This window comes from Anastrepha ludens, chromosome 3 (genome assembly GCF_028408465.1).
Source record: "Anastrepha ludens isolate Willacy chromosome 3, idAnaLude1.1, whole genome shotgun sequence".
Lineage (NCBI taxonomy): Eukaryota > Metazoa > Arthropoda > Insecta > Diptera > Tephritidae > Anastrepha > Anastrepha ludens.
Window position 1 is genome coordinate 110,916,822 of NC_071499.1, and position 19,650 is coordinate 110,936,471.

At 38.5% G+C, this 19,650-nt stretch overlaps 2 protein-coding genes and 1 long non-coding RNA gene across 4 annotated transcripts in view; 1 reads left to right on the plus strand and 2 right to left on the minus strand.

Moving 5' to 3' along the window:
* The first annotated feature begins 308 nt into the window (after nucleotides 1-308).
* LOC128858784 (uncharacterized) overlaps nucleotides 309-19,650 on the plus strand; it is a 59,648-nt gene continuing 40,306 nt past the window's right edge. The window contains exons 1-3 of one of the 2 annotated variants that reach the window (XR_008454056.1): nucleotides 309-438; nucleotides 11,051-11,375; nucleotides 17,940-18,264. This is a non-coding gene — a long non-coding RNA (uncharacterized LOC128858784). The remainder of the gene's footprint in view (nucleotides 439-11,050; nucleotides 11,376-17,939; nucleotides 18,265-19,650) is intronic. The other variant, XR_008454055.1, reaches the window with a different exon arrangement.
* On the minus strand, nucleotides 6,056-6,692 carry LOC128858779 (uncharacterized). Its single transcript, XM_054095282.1, has 2 exons — nucleotides 6,574-6,692; nucleotides 6,056-6,508 (listed from the first exon to the last, which is right to left on the minus strand). Exons 1-2 carry the CDS (start codon nucleotides 6,617-6,619, stop codon nucleotides 6,207-6,209), a joined length of 348 nt encoding a protein of 115 aa, XP_053951257.1. The 5' UTR covers nucleotides 6,620-6,692; the 3' UTR covers nucleotides 6,056-6,206.
* Nucleotides 13,882-14,390, minus strand: LOC128858781 (uncharacterized). The gene is made up of 2 exons (XM_054095284.1): nucleotides 14,280-14,390; nucleotides 13,882-14,214 (listed from the first exon to the last, which is right to left on the minus strand). Exons 1-2 carry the CDS (start codon nucleotides 14,323-14,325, stop codon nucleotides 14,033-14,035), a joined length of 228 nt encoding a protein of 75 aa, XP_053951259.1. The 5' UTR covers nucleotides 14,326-14,390; the 3' UTR covers nucleotides 13,882-14,032.

The following is a 19,650-nucleotide window of genomic DNA, read 5'->3' on the forward strand; positions in this document are numbered from 1 at the left end:
ACATTCTGCCCAAGTTTTAAGACCCCATTTCCTTTTCTCGCAATCTAAAAATTTATTCAAAAGTTGCTGCTTTGTTTTACCTCAACTGCGATCGCGAATAATCTGTACTTTTAGATTGCACTACGAAAATAGTGAAAAAATGTTTGTCGAACTTTAATGTTAGAGAATCTTAGACAATATAATCTTAACACATTCCTTATGGTTCTTGGACCACTGTAGCTTCAAATTTATTCAAAATCACGTGCTGTGCTATTTCGCAATTATTTCCTTTTAATTGTTATTTAGAAATATTTATTTTTATTGTTTGTGAGAAGCTGTTTCAAATTATTCCTATATAAACCACGGACGAGAATAGCTCAGCAGATAGTTTGAAAGAAATATCTCGTTGTGATTCTTCCAAATTGCGAAAACCCATCTTTTTGTGCGTGCTGGTAATCGGTAAGCTAATATTTATATACCAAGTATTTACAGAATTTTTTGTTGCATTTCCATTGATTGAAAAATCGTTATTGTAAAATAGAAGGAAAAAATTGTGGAAGATTTCTTGATAAGTGTAAGTGAGTGTGAACATTTCATTAGCTGAAGTTATAAGTGAGCTTCGGAAAAGTAGAGTAAAAAGGTATTTCAAGAAGCGCCAGATATTGAGGAGTTTCCACTTAAAGCCTACATCAAAATATGGCTTGCTACGAGAGACGTAATGAGGTATAAAGTTATCGCCTTCTAGGGCAACCTTTTGTACTACAATTAAAATTTAAACCTGAAAAATGATTAGGAGGATGTGCTTGGAAGTCGCCTTACGGTGAAATTCAGCCCATGACATTTAAGTATCCATATAAGCACGTTCCATGAGCTGACATTAGCTAAATCTATCAGACTATGAAGTGAGATTTGTGAAGGAAACCTCATTCTTGTGCAAGAAAATGCTTTGAAGTAAATATTGCACTCCTTTCTTAGAGTGGCTACAGGTCAAGATTCCGCCATGAGCCAGAGCCCGTCAAAAGTGGCGAAAATATCAAGCCATTATTCGATTTGATACTCGTATGAACGTCGATTTCAATGAACGCTGCTTTGCGAACATGAAATGGCTGTTCAAAACTCAAAGAGTTCCAAGATAACGGACGCCTTTACGAAATAATCATCTGATTTTAATTAAACTTTATTAAAGGCGTGAGTCTGTGGCTAAATGGAGGTCTTAGTTCAATCATCAAGATAATTCAACAAATTTTGATTCCGAGGACAATTAATTTTCGATTCTGAATTATAAAATCCATACACGATTTTTTTAAAATTAATGTAAGAAATTATATAAATTAAAAACTGGAAAAAAGACAATTTCAATAAAATAATATATAAATTTCAAACAAAAAACCAAAACAAAAATGACTCTAAAAGTAAGTTTAAAAAGCCAAGTAACCTAAAAAATTAAATCACTGAGAACCAACCTTTTAATATTAAAAGAAAATTAAATAAATTCAAAGCAAATAGGCATGTCCAAATACGAAATGGGTTGGTAAATATTATTTCACCCTATTCGATTGCCTACAAAAATATGGAAAAATTAAAAACAAAAAGTATTGAAGTGTAAAAAAAAATATTTTACAAAATTGATAAAAGTTAAAAGCAATCTTAACAAATGTATTCTAAAAAATATATAAAAATTAACAAAAAAATATAATAATTTAAAAATAGGAGGAAAACTTAAATTTTTTAAGAAAATAAAAATTAGTTTAGAAAAAGACACAAAGCAAAAGTTTACAAAACAAAAAAAAAACTGTAAATAACAACAGAAAGATTGCTAAAATTAGAAAAAATTTAAAAGATTAAAAAGAAAATATAAATGCGAATTGGATAGAAAAAAATTCCTCAAACTTCTTCTATTACCTACGAAATATGGAAAAATCCAAAAAGTGATTTAAAAGTAAATAAAATTGTTTAACACACTTAAAAAATTAAAATCAAATTAAAAAATAAACTTAAAAAAGGTAAAAATTAAAAATAAAGGGAAACACAGGAATTAATTTAAAAAATAAAATAGAAAATCAAAAACAAACAACAAAAAACAAAAATTAAAATAATCAACAAAGTGAAATTTAGTTTCCACAAGCACACAAAACAGTTTTAATAACAAAAAAAACTTAAAATTAAAAGGACCTTAAATAAATTCAAAAGCAAGTGCTAATACGATATGGATTGAAAAATACCATCTCTGATACCTACAAAAACATAAAAGAAATTACAAAAATTAACAAAACTATTAAAGTAAATAATTTTTTTTTTATTTATAAAAGTTAATAGAAAAATTAGAAGAAAAGCTTAAAATAATCAAAAAAATAAATAAATTTCAAACAGATTTACAAAATTTAAAAATTAAATAAAAAATTCCGAAATTAAATTAATTTCCAAATAATTTATAAAAATTACAAAAAAAAAAAAATAAACAAAAAAAAATTTAAGAAACTAAAAAATTAGTTTACACAAAAAACAGTTTATATAACAAAACAAAAACTTGAAGTTAAAAGAATTTAAATAAAAGCAAAAGCATTGAAAAATATTACTGCAACCTCTTCTAATACAACTTAGGTACTTACTTAGGTGGCCATAACAACCCGTTACCGAGTTACGGCCGACCTCACTTGCTCTCTCCAGGCGCCTCTGCTCCGCGCGTGCCTTCTCCAATTCTGTACACCAAGCGAGCATAGGGTTTCCTCCACCTAGTCTTTCCACCGGAGCAATGGTCTTCCTCTGCGTCGGCTCCCTTGGACTTCGCCCTCGAACACCTTCTTTGCTGGAGCTTCTTCATCCATACGCACGGCATGCCTTAGCCAACGCAGGCGTTGGATGGCGATACGTTGAACTACGTCAATGTCGGCGAAGAGCTCATACAGCTCGTGGTTCATTCTTGAACGGTAGTCTTCGCCAACGCGCACAGGACCGAAGATCTTACGAAGAACTTTTCTCTCGAACACGCCAAGAGCGGCAGCATCGCTTTGTGACACTACCCTTGCCTCTGCGCCATAAAGCAACACGGGTATGAAGAGCGTCTTGTAAAGTGTCAGTTTGGTCATGCGAGAGAGGGCTCGACTACTCAATTGCTTACTTAGCCCATAGTAACACCTATTAGCAAGAGTGATTCTCCGTTTGATCTCCAGGCTGATATCGTTGTGGCTGTTAACGGCGGTGCCAAGATAAATAAATTCTGGCACAACTTCGAAAGTATAGTTGTCCGCAATGACGTGCGTTCCGCGTTGTAGACAGCATATACCTCGTTTTACCCTCGTTCACCGCCAGACCCACTCGTGATGATTCCTTCTCGATAGCAGAAAACGTAGCCGTGACATCTAGCTTACAGCGGCCGATAATGTCAATGTCATCGGCGTACGCAAGGAGCTGGACACATTTGTAGAAAATAGTGCCATTACGATGCACACCTGCTTTTCGGAGCACCCCTTCCATCTCGAAGTTGAAGAGGTTGCATGACAGTGGATCGCCTTGTCTGAAACCTCGAACGGTACTGAATGGCTCGGAGAGGTTATTTCCTACCTTGACGGAGCTGGTTGTGTTGCTCAACGTCATTCTGCAGAGCCGTATGAGCTTCGCTGGTATACCGAACTCAGACATGGTGGCATACAGGCAATCCCTTATGAGGCTATCGAACGCAGCTTTATAGTCGACAAAGAGATGATGGGTGTCGACTTGCTTTTCGTGGGTCTTTTCCAGGATTTGGCGTAATGTGAAAATCTGGTCAATGGTGGACTTACCACTTCTGAAGCCGCACTGATAAGGCTCGATCAGTGTGTTGGCAAACGGCTTAAGTCTTCCACATAGGCGCCCTTCTAATACAAAGATAACGAAAAAATAAAAAAAAAATAAAAAAAAAATATTGAAAAGTAAATAAAATTGCTTGAAAAGTTAATAGAAAAACTAAAAAATAAACTTAAGTAAGTTAATATTAAACAAATTTATAAAAATTAAAAATAAAATAAAAAAATTCAAAAGAAAAAACAAATTTTAAAATAATTAATAGAAAAAATAATTTACAAAAACACAAACAAACAATTTAAGCAAGAAAACAAAAACTTCTTAAAATTAAAATTTAAATAAATTAATTAATTAAAAACCAAATATACATGCATATAAAATATACGAAGTGGGTTGAAAAATGTTTGCAAAAATGTTGTGAAAAATAAATTTAAAAAATTTAAGAATTGATAGGAGCGAATAAAGCTAAAAAATAAACTTAAAAAAAGTAAAAAGATAAAATAATTTGAAATAAATTTATAAAAATTAAAAAAGGTGACGAACAAATATGAAGCAAAGACAAAAGAGAAATAAAAATTGTTAGTACCTACGAAATTTCCAAAAAAATAATAATAAATAACAATTGTTGGTAGGTAAATAAAATTTATAGCGAAGTTTATAAAAATGAAAAGAAGTATATATATACGAGGCGTGTTTTTAAAGTGAGTACCGTTTTTAAATTACGCCGCGTTCTCCGTTCAGCGCATGCGCGTCGTGTAGCTACATCTGTCACATGAAGCTACATGAAGCCACAGACTCCATTATGGAACCATCCGATCGAGTCTACATCTGTTTGCGTGATTTTAAAATGCCTCCACCTATTGAGAATCCCGCCGACTGTGAAGTGCGTGCTGTAATACGGTTTCTCTGTGCTCAAGGCTTCAAATCAGTTGGCATTCATCACCAAATCAGCGAAAAGTGAAGTGTACGTTGAAAACATTATACGTGATGGAATGGTGCGGAAATGGGTCAGGGCCGCACAAACATTCATGATGAGGAACGAAGTGAGAGACTTTCAACCATTACCGATGAACTGATTCAAAAAGTGGACTGTTAAGTGAAAGACCACCCTCCTTACAATCCCGATCTAGCGCCGAGCCACTACCATTTGTTTAAACACTTGAAGAAGCATCTGGCGGGGCAGCGCCATTCCGATGATGACAAAGTGAAAACGACTGTGAAGTAGTGGTTGTCTAATCAGGCGGCAATCTTCTTTGACGATGGCATACATAAGCTGGTCCTAAGATACGGTAAATACCTCAATAGTAATGGGAATTATGTAGAAAAGTAGAGTAAAGTATGGCCTTTCAAGTGAATAAATCTTTTTTGGAAAAATTTTTTTTAGAAAAAATTGATTTGTTGTTTTTTATGTCAAAATAGTACTTACTTTAAAAATACGCCTCGTATTTGTGAACAAAAAGGGTGCAAACATAATACTGCAACATACTCGTTGTGCATCCTGGCAACTAACTTTGCTCTAAAGTTGTTCGTAACTACCACCGAAGACACGTTAAAACGCAATGTTTTTTTTCCAAGTCTTTAGTCTGAGAATCCAAATTACGCTAAAGCTATTTCAATATCGCGATTAATGGAAGTTAGTGGTCAATCTGAAGTGTGAAAAATTTAAAAAACAAAAAAAATTACTTTATTATAATCAATTGAATTTTGGAAATGGGGATCCTATTGAAGAACCACTGCATTTCTCTATAGTGCTAGGTGGTGTCACTTTAGTTAGTGTCGCTCATAACAGATTTCTAGGCGTAGACTAACACCTGAATATATCTTGGCAGATATCCCGATGAGCGCAGAAATTTATTATACTTTTTCGGAAGGCGAAAATGGGAGACAAGTCGATGTTACTAGAAGATTACCCTTAATTCTTTGATTTTATTCACATTTTGATAATTGGCCCACCAGAACGTGTCTCCTCTTCGACATCCACAACGGAATCGTCGGAACCTCCATTTTGTTATTGCATTCAATATTGCACTGGGCCCATAAGCTGTACACATTTTTTGGCCACCAGCGCCAACTTTTGATCTTTGTCCCAAAATATGTACGATTTTCTCTCTTTTTGCCTCTACTTGAGAGTGCTGCAAATATTAAACTAAATTCAAAGCCGCAAAACTATCCAAGAACTTTTTATGAAGTGCAATGTGACCTTTAAATTGATGTGTAGAATGACTCGATGCGGTATACACCTTGAGAGATATGGCTTACCAAAGTCTGCCAGCGTAAAAAGTGCTCAGAACCAGGGTTCTACTTTACTTTACCCAATTTTATTGTTGTCTAAGTTCCTTCAATATTTCTACATTTTATACAAAGTGGAAAGATTTGTATGGGTAAAATATTAATATATATGTGAAGAAAACGTTTATATATCCACATTTTCCGCTCGCAAAGTGTATTTAGCGCCCAGGAATGACTCCAGGAGGCAAAGTAATTGGCGGCAGAGTAACTGGCGGCAGAGTAAGTGGCGGCAGAATAGCTGGCGGCAGAATAGCTGGCGGCAGAATAGCTGGCGGCGGAATAGCTGGCGGCAGAGTAACAGGCGGCAGAATAGCTGGCGGCAGAGTAAAAGGCGGCAGAGTAACTGGCGGCAGAATAGCTGGCGGTAGAATAGCTGGCGGCAGAATAGCTGGCGGCAGAATAGCTGGCGGCAGACCAATTGGTGGTAATTGGGGGCTACATTCACAGGCGGCGAATAACACTAGAAAGAAATTGATTGGTTTAAAACCACAAAATTTATAAAAATTCGAAGTGAGCAGAGCCTACTTGCAACCAGGAATAGAGAGGCAATTAATTTGCTGAACAGATTCATATTTTAACTTTGATGTATATCACAAAAGTAACTCAAATGATTTGGTGATGTCCAATTATATTTATACACTTGCCAGCGCAGTTATTTATATGTACGTATGTGTCGAATATATATTTATAAAAATTTTTCTTTCTAAAAAATAAAAAAAAAATACTTATGTGCCTAAAGGGAAAGAAAATTTAGTTTCTTAATTAGCATTTTGGCACGTCTCAAATCGTGCAAAAATTTTATGGTTTTCTAACAGTAAAGTGCTATTATAAATATTTCAAAAGTACTGTCTGGTTATTCGCTTGCGCTTTTCCACATTTTCTATTGTAACGCACACATACACATATGCGAGTGTATTGTAGAAATAATACTTGAAGTGCACGAATTTGCTTGAAGAAAAAATATTTTATTTTTGTTGTTTCTTTTTTGAAATTTGCATTGTCGAATGGAATGTGTCTCAGCAGTTATTCTTAGGACTACGTTTTTTTATTTATTTTTAATAAAATAATTTGTGTGCTTCTTTTCAGCTATTGTGTGTGTTTAGAACACCTTTTCAACGATAAAAGAGATTTATTCGGTTTACTCGGTATGCTATTTGGTTAAAGTGTATTCCTTTTATGTATATAAAAAAAATACTAAATAAATGTTTCGCTCTAATTTTAAATATACAACTATTAGTCAACTTTACTATCCTTACTTTCTTTGCTGAGCTCCTTCAAAAAATAAAGCAACAAATCACCCGAATTGGGGCAAAGGTCCGTAATCGGTTATCCCCCAAAACAAAGCATCAGCTAATTCCACATTGGTTTCCAAAAGGTTTGTAGCCAAGTAGATGTACATCTAAGTCATAGACCATCCGCCAGGAAGATTCGTAAAACCCACAATAGAGCACGGTAGCAGTTTTAGTGCGTTTGAAGTTCCACACTGACGGTGTTTAGGCTTGCGTTGCCAACTCCTCTGGAAAACCCATACAAATAAATCAAAAAACACTACAGCGCATAAGTGAGAGAGACGATTTCTTGGGGTTACATTAGACACAGTCCATTAATTTTTGGTCCAAACAACCAAGTTACCTTGCTAATGGATTCTATACGCTGCCTCATGACGTTAAATTTTCATCAGCAAGATGATTTTATTACATGTAACGAGTATTGGTGTGATCCAGAAAATGCAATGGGGTACCTTGTTTGTCCTAGATGCTGCTTCAGCAGCTCTCGCTCATCCAACAACATAACACCACACTTTGTTGGGTTCCCGGCCAACGAAAGAGCGGATGAGTGTACAAGGATAGACTCTGAGTGGTAGAGGGCATAAGCATTCCTCTAAACGAGTTATACACGGCGATAGACTTGAGCGTAATCATGGAAACCAATAGAAGGTGGTCTCTGACTACTAACTGTAGGTTCTCCAAAGCACTGTGAGCAAAACTGAATCTTAAAAAGACAAAATGTCTGCTTGGATACAACAAGTCAACTACCAGCGTCCTGATCTTAGCCAGTACACAAAAATTATACGCCTCACAATGACTTCTGCTGAAGCTGTGGAGATGAGGAACAAATTGAGTCGGTACACCACCCACTCACCTTCTCTGGGAATGTTCTACACTTGGAAGAAGCCGTGCCAAATATCTTGGCGATTATTTCTTTGAAGACCTGCGAAATTTGCAAAGTGTCTCACTGGTGTTACCTTCTTAAAAAGATCTAAGTGGTTTAAGCAACTTAGTTAGGGAAGGACAACAATAGCAGGTATCACAATGGGCCTTAGGGCCACCGAGTGTTTTGTCTGACACAAGCAACCTGACTAACCTAACCTAACCTATATAAATGGAACTCTTAGAATCCCTCTCACAGAAGCACTAAAATAATGTTACACACTTATATGTTAAGCAACGAGCGACCAAGTTAACTTTGAGGCTCAGGAAACTCGTCCTCATAAAAATATTCAATAAAGATCATTCGAGGAACGATTTCGACTATTCCAGCTACTACAGGTTTCTGTAACAGTGTAGAGCTCCATTTTAATAAACTCTTTACCACAATATTCCCTCCTAAAGAGGACTGGGACTGTGGTACGGTAGATAGTGAAAAGAGAAGTGACGGATCTAAGCTTGATGAGCAGGTAGGTGGAGCAGTACGCTCTGAAAGGCTGAGCATCAATGCATCATCGCCATAAGAGAGGGCTTATTGCTTTTAAAGAAGATACCCCTAACTACGAGGGACGTATATGTCTACACGGTTAATCAGGTGGCTCTGAAATCGTTAGAGTCGGTAATACACTCGTCAAAAACGGTAGTTGAATGCCACTAAGTATTATGCGAAGAATCGCAATATTTGAAAATATACCTGATCTGGATGCCAGACCATAGAAATGTGGAAGGTAATTGCGAGGCCGCCATAGCGTAATTGGCGGCCGCCGTAGCCGAATGGTGCGCGACTACCATTCGGAATACACAGAGAGAACGTCGGTTCGAATATCAGTGAAACACCAAAATTAAGAAAAACATTTTTCTAATAGCGGTCGCCCCTCGGCAGGCAATGGCAAACCTCCGAGTGTATTTGTGCCATGAAAAAGCTTATCATAAAAATATCTGCCGCTCGGAGTCGGCTTGAAACTGTAGGTCCCTCCATTTGTGGAACAACATCAAGACGCACACCACAAATAGGAGGAGGAGCTCGGCCAAACACCCAAAAAGGGTGTAGGCGCCAATTATATATATATAATTGCGAAGCAGATGAGCTTGCAAGGGTACTGATACCGATTCCCTTAGCTACGTGGAAACTATTAATGGATAGACACTAGGGCGGGTCGATTTAAAAATCGCTCATTGCTCTGTGAAAATTATATTCTAGGGATCAAAATAAGAAACTTTGCCGAAGGAACCATACCTTTAAAACGAATTCTAATGTCCCCCAATGTGGGTCGAACGAAAAATCCCACTTTGACCCATTTAGAGTGCTCCAATCGAGTCCAAATGTATGACCGACCCCCACTAGCTTTGGACGGCCGATCCACCCATGCCAGTGGCACACCCATGGGGGGGTTCCCATACAATCATTTCAAAATATCACCACTTTTGGCCTTTACATGAGAGAAGAAACTAAAAAGTTCGACCCACATTGGGGGACATCAGAATTCGTTTTAGAGGTATGGTTCCTTCGGCAAAACTTCTTATTTTGATCCCGAGAGTATGATTTTCACAGAGCAATGGGCGATTTTTTTGCCTCCCCACAAAAGACACTAAAAGTTCGACCAAAATTGGGGGACATCAGAATTCGTTTTAGAGGTATGGTTCCTTCGGCAAAGTTTCTTATTTTGATGCCTAGAATATGATTTTCACAGAGCAATGGGCGATTTTTTTGGCTCCCCACAAATCGACCCGGCCTAATAGACACTATATCAATGCTGCCCGGTGGAGGCTATCGCCAGCAAGCAAAATAACCAAGCAAACTTGGCCAGAATTGAAGCTCGGCCGTACAAAATCGCAACTGAAGCTTAGGAGACAGGATATGTGAAATACAATAGGCGTACTAACAGGGTATTGTCTATTTAGAAGGCACGCACATAGGCTGCGGTACCATAATAATGACTTTTGTTGAAGCTGTCAAGATATTGAAGAAGAGGAAACCGTGGAACATCTCCTATGTGCATGCATTACCCTACATAGAAAAAGGATTTTCACGCTCAGACTCGCCTTTCTTGACAGCTCTGAAAATGTGTCTCAATTAGGATTGCCGAAATTAAGACTTTAGACTTAGAAGTGTAAAGGAGGAGCGCCAGTGGTATCACAATGTGACTATCTAGGCCAAAGTGTGTCGGATGGCAGCCACTCAACCTTTCGGTTTTGTTTTTTTTTTTTTTTGAGTCAGGTGTAAGTCAAAATGTCAGAAACATCAAAGATGCCGGCACATCTTCGGCTGATTTCCACCCTAGGACCGCGTTCAAGGTGTAGACGCGTTTATGTCTATTAACACGACAGGTTGCTTCGTCCAGGTTTCGCTCCTGTGGGCGTATGGAGACTTTACGCCATCGATAGTATTCACTCCTCCCACTACTATTTCAAGTGGTTGTGGAGGAAATATAACATCGGAGAATGGGCAATAGTCCGATACTCACCATCTATTGTCTTGTCTTCAGTTTGGTACTGTTGTGAGTGTTTGACTCAAGCGTCTGTATCTGTCGTCGATTTGTCTAAAACAGTTCATCTCCACTGTCCACCTGTTAGCAAAGGTACAAAACTTACTGATAAACGAATCGACTATATTATAAACTACATTATTTATAAGGTTTTTACTCCATTTTCCCTTCTTCCTTTTTTCGTCAAAATTGTCGAATTATGACTTAAGTACATTACGTAAGAAATAACCTACAAAGCTGGCCTTGCTACCTAATTAATTAAATATTTTAATAGTATTAAATACTTAACCTATCATTCTGCTTCTACAGCTGCTGTTGTTGCTGCAGTTGCAACTACTGCTGTCGTTTCTGGGCTTTCCTCTTCCAGTCAATGCGGTTGAGCCTAGTCACGACTGTAGCCACGCACATTTTTATGGCGTCCCATTTAGTGATGATCGAGCACACATCCTGGACAAATCTTGTGTGGAATGGCGGGTGTTCGAATGCCTTCTCCAGCATTGCTCGTTCTTCACTGAAACGTTTGCAGTGAAAGGCCACATAATCTGCGCTCTCGACTGTATTCGAGCAACTCGGACAAAAGGAGCTGTCGGCCAGTTGGAAACGGTGTGGATATTCCAGGAAGCAGCCGTGTCTGGTGAGTACCTGAGCTAGGTAGTAGTCAATATCGCCATGCCTCTTATTCATCCACCTTTCAAGATTTGGCATGAGTTTGTAAATCTACTGGCCTTTGGTTGACTCATCCCATCTGCTTTGTCATTCGACCATCGATCGCGTTCTTTCTATCGCCTTTTCTGTTACCATCGGTTTCACTTCTTTTACTCCATATAGGTGACACAACTCCATCCCATGGTTGTTCATTGGTATTTTTCTAGCAACAACGCATATTGCGTCGTCTGATACCGTTCTATACGCACACGCAGTACGTAGTGCGCTGCGTCTGCGCACTCAACCTAACCTAACCTATGATGAAAACCGAAATTGAACGAGTAACTTCGGCTGTCACATCATCAGGGAGTCGACAGCAGAATTCTGCTCGCTCATTTCACATGTTTTCATACACTCGTTCAATATGAGTAGAGACTGTGTTGGCTTTTTTTTCGTATATTAGCAATACAATCGCAATTTTTTTGTAAACAAACCGTTGTCATGATCCCGATTACGTCAGCTAATCATCTGATTCTTTCAAAATATTTAGAGAGCCGATTAACGGTCTGGTATTAGCCACACCTTCTGAATTGTTTTCTCCATGGAATGCCTAGTCTGAAATACGCTTCACTTCAGCTCGAGCTATCGAAAATTGTGTCGGTACGCTCTTAGCTTCAAAAAATGAGCAAAATTCATGAGCTTTCTCAGACATGGCGAAAAAGTGGAAGCTTCTAGGAAAAATATTATGTTGTACCAATCTTTCTTAATAAAATCCGAAAATCATGGAAAAATCCTGTAAAATATGCTTGCAACTCTTGAAAAAAAGCAGCCTTACTTATCCGCCAAAACATTTAAATTTATTATATTTGCTATTAAATTGAAATAATTCCAATAAAATGCCGCTCAGCGCTTTGTCCAAACATGGCAGGGACTATTTGCGAATTTGAGGTATTCTCTTGCTTACTTTATTTCCCATATACTATGAAAATGTTTGCAAGCGTGTGGGTGTGAGTAATGATGTGAGTGTTAGCGGCAGTTGCAACAGCTGCCACACGAGTTGTGCCACAACATAAACAAGGCGGCATTTAATTGAGTCTGACGCGTAGAGGTCAAACACACGAAAACACACAGACGCACACCTAGGATAGCAACCTTTTTTCCGTATATTCCAACAACAAGAACTAAAACGGAAACCCCTAATGTGAGTTAAGGTTATTTGCAGCACGTTGCAGGCAAAAGTGCGAAAGTGAAATGTGGCATACGACCAAACTGACGTGTGGCAAACGGCATGCGGCGTGGGTGTTGCAAGTTTAATATGCACAACGGGATTATTTGTGGATAAAATGCACAGACTGCTAAAAGTAAAGCATCTGGCGGGGCAGCGCTATTCCGATGATGACAAAGTGAAAACGACTGTGAAGTAGTGGTTGTCTAATCAGGCGGCAATCTTCTTTGACGATGGCATACATAAGCTGGTCCTAAGATACGATAAATGCCTCAATAGTAATGGAAATTATGTAGAAAAGTAGAGTAAAGTATGGCCTTTCAAGTGAATAAATCTTTTTTGGAAACATTTTTTTTTAGAAAAAATTGATTTGTTGTTTTTTATGTCAAAATAGTACTTACTTTAAAAATACGCCTCGTATTTGTGAACAAAAAGGGTGCAAACATAATACTGCAACATACTCGTTGTGCATCCTGGCAACTAACTTTGCTCTAAAGTTGTTCGTAACTACCACCGAAGACACGTTAAAACGCAATGTTTTTTTTCCAAGTCTTTAGTCTGAGAATCCAAATTACGCTAAAGCTATTTCAATATCGCGATTAATGGAAGTTAGCGGTCAATCTGAAGTGTGAAAAATTTAAAAAACAAAAAAAATTACTTTATTATAAACAATTGAATTTTGGAAATTGGGGTCCTATTGAAGAACCACTGCATTTCTTCATAGTGCTAGGTGGTGTCATTTTAGTTTGTGCCACTCATTACAGATTTCTAGGCGTAGGCTAACACCTGAATATATCTTGGCAGATATCCCGATTGGCGCAGAAATTTATTATACTTTTCGGAAGGCGAAAATGGGAGACAAGTCGATGTTACTAGAAGATTACCCTTAATTCTTTGATTTTATTCACATTTTGATAATTGGCCCACCAGAACGTGTCTCCTCTTCGACATCCACAACGGAATCGTCGGAACCTCCATTTTGTTATTGCATTCAATATTGCACTGGGCCCATAAGCTGTACACATTTTTTGGCCACCAGCGCCAACTTTTGATCTTTGTCCCAAAATATGTACGATTTTCTCTCTTTTTGCCTCTACTTGAGAGTGCTGCAAATATTAAACTAAATTCAAAGCCGCAAAACTATCCAAGAACTTTTTATGAAGTGCAATGTGACCTTTAAATTGATGTGTACAATGACTCGATGCGGTATACACCTTGAGAGATATGGCTTACCAAAGTCTGCCAGCGTAAAAAGTGCTCAGAACCAGGGTTCTACTTTACTTTACCCAATTTTATTGTTGTCTAAGTTCCTTCAATATTTCTACATTTTATGCAAAGTGGAAAGATTTGTATGGGTAAAATATTAATATATATGTGAAGAAAACGTTTATATATCCACATTTTCCGCTCGCAAAGTGTATTTAACGCCCAGGAATGACTCCAGGAGGCAAAGCAATTGGCGGCAGAGTAAGTGGCGGCAGAATAGCTGGGGGCAGAAGAGCTGGCGGCAGAATAGCTGGCGGTAGAATAGCTGGCGGCAGAATAGCTGGCGGCAGACTAATTGGTGGTAATTGGGGGCTACATTCACAGGCGGCGAATAACACTAGAAAGAAATTGATTGGTTTAAAACCACAAAATTTATAAAAATTCGAAGTGAGCAGAGCCTACTTGCAACCAGGAATAGAGAGGCAATTAATTTGCTGAACAGATTCATACTTTAACTTTGATGTATAACACAAAAGTAACTCAAATGATTTGGTGATGTCCAATTATATTTATACACTTGCCAGCGCAGTTATTTATATGTACGTATGTGTCGAATATATATTTATAAAAATTTTTCTTTCTAAAAAATAAAAAAAAAATACTTATGTGCCTAAAGGGAAAGAAAATTTAGTTTCTTAATTAGCATTTTGGCACGTCTCAAATCGTGCAAAAATTTTATGGTTTTCTAACAGTAAAGTGCTATTATAAATATTTCAAAAGTACTGTCTGGTTATTCGCTTGCGCTTTTCCACATTTTCTATTGTAACGCACACATACACATATGCGAGTGTATTGTAGAAATAATACTTGAAGTGCACGAATTTGCTTGAAGAAAAAATATTTTATTTTTCTTATTTCTTTTTTGAAATTTGCATTGTCGAATGGAATGTGTCTCAGCAGTTATTCTTAGTACTACGTTTTTTTATTTATTTTTAATAAAATAATTTGTGTGCTTCTTTTCAGCTATTGTGTGTGTTTAGAACACCTTTTCAACGATAAAAGAGATTTATTCGGTTTACTCGGTATGCTATTTGGTTAAAGTGTGGACCTTCAGCGAGTGGTAGAGGGCATAAGCATTCCTCTAAACGAGTTATACACGGCGATAGACTTGAGCGTAATCATGGAAACCAATAGAAGGTGGTCTCTGACTACTAACTGTAGGTTCTCCAAAGCACTGTGAGCAAAACTGAATCTTAAAAAGACAAAATGTCTGCTTGGATACAACAAGTCAACTACCAGCGTCCTGATCTTAGCCAGTACACAAAAATTATATGCCTCACAATGACTTCTGCTGAAGCTGTGGAGATGAGGAACAAATTGAGTCGGTACACCACCCACTCACCTTCTCTGGGAATGTTCTGCACTTGGAAGAAGCCGTGCCAAATATCTTGGCGATTATTTCTTTGAAGACCTGCGAAATTTGCAAAGTGTCTCACTGGTGTTACCTTCTTAAAAAGATCTAAGTGGTTTAAGCAACTTAGTTAGAGAAGGACAACAATAGCAGGTATCACAATGGGCCTTAGGGCCACCGAGTGTTTTGTCTGACACAAGCAACCTGACTAACCTAACCTAACCTATATAAATGGAACTCTTAGAATCCCTCTCACAGAAGCACTAAAATAATGTTACACACTTATATGTTAAGCAACGAGCGACCAAGTTAACTTTGAGGCTCAGGAAACTCGTCCTCATAAAAATATTCAATAAAGATCATTCGAGGAACGATTTCGACTATTCCAGCTACTACAGGTTTCTGTAACAGTGTAGAGCTCCATTTTAATAAACTCTTTACCACAATATTCCCTCCTAAAGAGGACTGGGACTGTGGTACGGTAGATAGTGAAAAGAGAAGTGACGGATCTAAGCTTGATGAGCAGGTAGGTGGAGCAGTACGCTCTGAAAGGCTGAGCATCAATGCATCATCGCCATAAGAGAGGGCTTATTGCTTTTAAAGAAGATACCCCTAACTACGAGGGACGTATATGTCTACACGGTTAATCAGGTGGCTCTGAAATCGTTAGAGTCGGTAATACACTCGTCAAAAACGGTAGTTGAATGCCACTAAGTATTATGCGAAGAATCGCAATATTTGAAAATATACCTGATCTGGATGCCAGACCATAGAAATGTGGAAGGTAATTGCGAGGCCGCCATAGCGTAATTGGCGGCCGCCGTAGCCGAATGGTGCGCGACTACCATTCGGAATACACAGAGAGAACGTCGGTTCGAATATCAGTGAAACACCAAAATTAAGAAAAACATTTTTCTAATAGCGGTCGCCCCTCGGCAGGCAATGGCAAACCTCCGAGTGTATTTGTGCCATGAAAAAGCTTATCATAAAAATATCTGCCGCTCGGAGTCGGCTTGAAACTGTAGGTCCCTCCATTTGTGGAACAACATCAAGACGCACACCACAAATAGGAGGAGGAGCTCGGCCAAACACCCAAAAAGGGTGTAGGCGCCAATTATATATATATAATTGCGAAGCAGATGAGCTTGCAAGGGTACTGATACCGATTCCCTTAGCTACGTGGAAACTATTAATGGATAGACACTAGGGCGGGTCGATTTAAAAATCGCTCATTGCTCTGTGAAAATTATATTCTAGGGATCAAAATAAGAAACTTTGCCGAAGGAACCATACCTTTAAAACGAATTCTAATGTCCCCCAATTTGGGTCGAACGAAAAATCCCACTTTGACCCATTTAGAGTGCTCCAATCGAGTCCAAATGTATGACCGACCCCCACTAGCTTTGGACGGCCGATCCACCCATGCCAGTGGCACACCCATGGGGGGTTCCCATACAATCATTTCAAAATATCACCACATTTGGCCTTTACATGAGAGAAGAAACTAAAAAGTTCGACCCAAATTGGGGGACATCAGAATTCGTTTTAGAGGTATGGTTCCTTCGGCAAAGTTTCTTATTTTGATCCCTAGAATATGATTTTCACAGAGCAGTGGGCGATTTTTTTGGCTCCCCACAAATCGACCCGGCCTAATAGACACTATATCAATGCTGCCCGGTGGAGGCTATCGCCAGCAAGCAAAATAACCAAGCAAACTTGGCCAGAATTGAAGCTCGGCCGTACAAAATCGCAACTGAAGCTTAGGAGACAGGATATGTGAAATACAATAGGCGTACTAACAGGGTATTGTCTATTTAGAAGGCACGCACATAGGCTGCGGTACCATAATAATGACTTTTGTTGAAGCTGTCAAGATATTGAAGAAGAGGAAACCGTGGAACATCTCCTATGTGCATGCATTACCCTACATAGAAAAAGGATTTTCACGCTCAGACTCGCCTTTCTTGACAGCTCTGAAAATGTGTCTCAATTAGGATTGCCGAAATTAAGACTTTAGACTTAGAAGTGTAAAGGAGGAGCGCCAGTGGTATCACAATGTGACTATCTAGGCCAAAGTGTGTCGGATGGCAGCCACTCAACCTTTCGGTTTTGTTTTTTTTTTTTTTTGAGTCAGGTGTAAGTCAAAATGTCAGAAACATCAAAGATGCCGGCACATCTTCGGCTGATTTCCACCCTAGGACCGCGTTCAAGGTGTAGACGCGTTTATGTCTATTAACACGACAGGTTGCTTCGTCCAGGTTTCGCTCCTGTGGGCGTATGGAGACTTTACGCCATCGATAGTATTCACTCCTCCCACTACTATTTCAAGTGGTTGTGGAGGAAATATAACATCGGAGAATGGGCAATAGTCCGATACTCACCATCTATTGTCTTGTCTTCAGTTTGGTACTGTTGTGAGTGTTTGACTCAAGCGTCTGTATCTGTCGTCGATTTGTCTAAAACAGTTCATCTCCACTGTCCACCTGTTAGCAAAGGTACAAAACTTACTGATAAACGAATCGACTATATTATAAACTACATTATTTATAAGGTTTTTACTCCATTTTCCCTTCTTCCTTTTTTCGTCAAAATTGTCGAATTATGACTTAAGTACATTACGTAAGAAATAACCTACAAAGCTGGCCTTGCTACCTAATTAATTAAATATTTTAATAGTATTAAATACTTAACCTATCATTCTGCTTCTACAGCTGCTGTTGTTGCTGCAGTTGCAACTACTGCTGTCGTTTCTGGGCTTTCCTCTTCCAGTCAATGCGGTTGAGCCTAGTCACGACTGTAGCCACGCACATTTTTATGGCGTCCCATTTAGTGATGATCGAGCACACATCCTGGACAAATCTTGTGTGGAATGGCGGGTGTTCGAATGCCTTCTCCAGCATTGCTCGTTCTTCACTGAAACGTTTGCAGTGAAAGGCCACATAATCTGCGCTCTCGACTGTATTCGAGCAACTCGGACAAAAGGAGCTGTCGGCCAGTTGGAAACGGTGTGGATATTCCAGGAAGCAGCCGTGTCTGGTGAGTACCTGAGCTAGGTAGTAGTCAATATCGCCATGCCTCTTATTCATCCACCTTTCAAGATTTGGCATGAGTTTGTAAATCTACTGGCCTTTGGTTGACTCATCCCATCTGCTTTGTCATTCGACCATCGATCGCGTTCTTTCTATCGCCTTTTCTGTTACCATCGGTTTCACTTCTTTTACTCCATATAGGTGACACAACTCCATCCCATGGTTGTTCATTGGTATTTTTCTAGCAACAACGCATATTGCGTCGTCTGATACCGTTCTATACGCACACGCAGTACGTAGTGCGCTGCGTCTGCGCACTCAACCTAACCTAACCTATGATGAAAACCGAAATTGAACGAGTAACTTCGGCTGTCACATCATCAGGGAGTCGACAGCAGAATTCTGCTCGCTCATTTCACATGTTTTCATACACTCGTTCAATATGAGTAGAGACTGTGTTGGCTTTTTTTTCGTATATTAGCAATACAATCGCAATTTTTTTGTAAACAAACCGTTGTCATGATCCCGATTACGTCAGCTAATCATCTGATTCTTTCAAAATATTTAGAGAGCCGATTAACGGTCTGGTATTAGCCACACCTTCTGAATTGTTTTCTCCATGGAATGCCTAGTCTGAAATACGCTTCACTTCAGCTCGAGCTATCGAAAATTGTGTCGGTACGCTCTTAGCTTCAAAAAATGAGCAAAATTCATGAGCTTTCTCAGACATGGCGAAAAAGTGGAAGCTTCTAGGAAAAATATTATGTTGTACCAATCTTTCTTAATAAAATCCGAAAATCATGGAAAAATCCTGTAAAATATGCTTGCAACTCTTGAAAAAAGCAGCCTTACTTATCCGCCAAACCATTTAAATTTATTATATTTGCTATTAAATTGAAATAATTCCAATAAAATGCCGCTCAGCGCTTTGTCCAAACATGGCAGGGATTATTTGCGAATTTGAGGTATTCTCTTGCTTACTTTATTTCCCATATACTATGAAAATGTTTGCAAGCGTGTGGGTGTGAGTAATGATGTGAGTGTTAGCGGCAGTTGCAACAGCTGCCACACGAGTTGTGCCACAACATAAATAAGGCGGCATTTAATTGAGTCTGACGCGTAGAGGTCAAACACACGAAAACACACAGACGCACACCTAGGATAGCAACCTTTTTTCCGTATATTCCAACAACAAGAACTAAAACGGAAACCCCTAATGTGAGTTAAGGTTATTTGCAGCACGTTGCAGGCAAAAGTGCGAAAGTGAAATGTGGCATACGACCAAACTGACGTGTGGCAAACGGTATGCGGCGTGGGTGTTGCAAGTTTAATATGCACAACGGGATTATTTGTGGATAAAATGCACAGACTGCTAAAAGTAAATGTGAGAAAT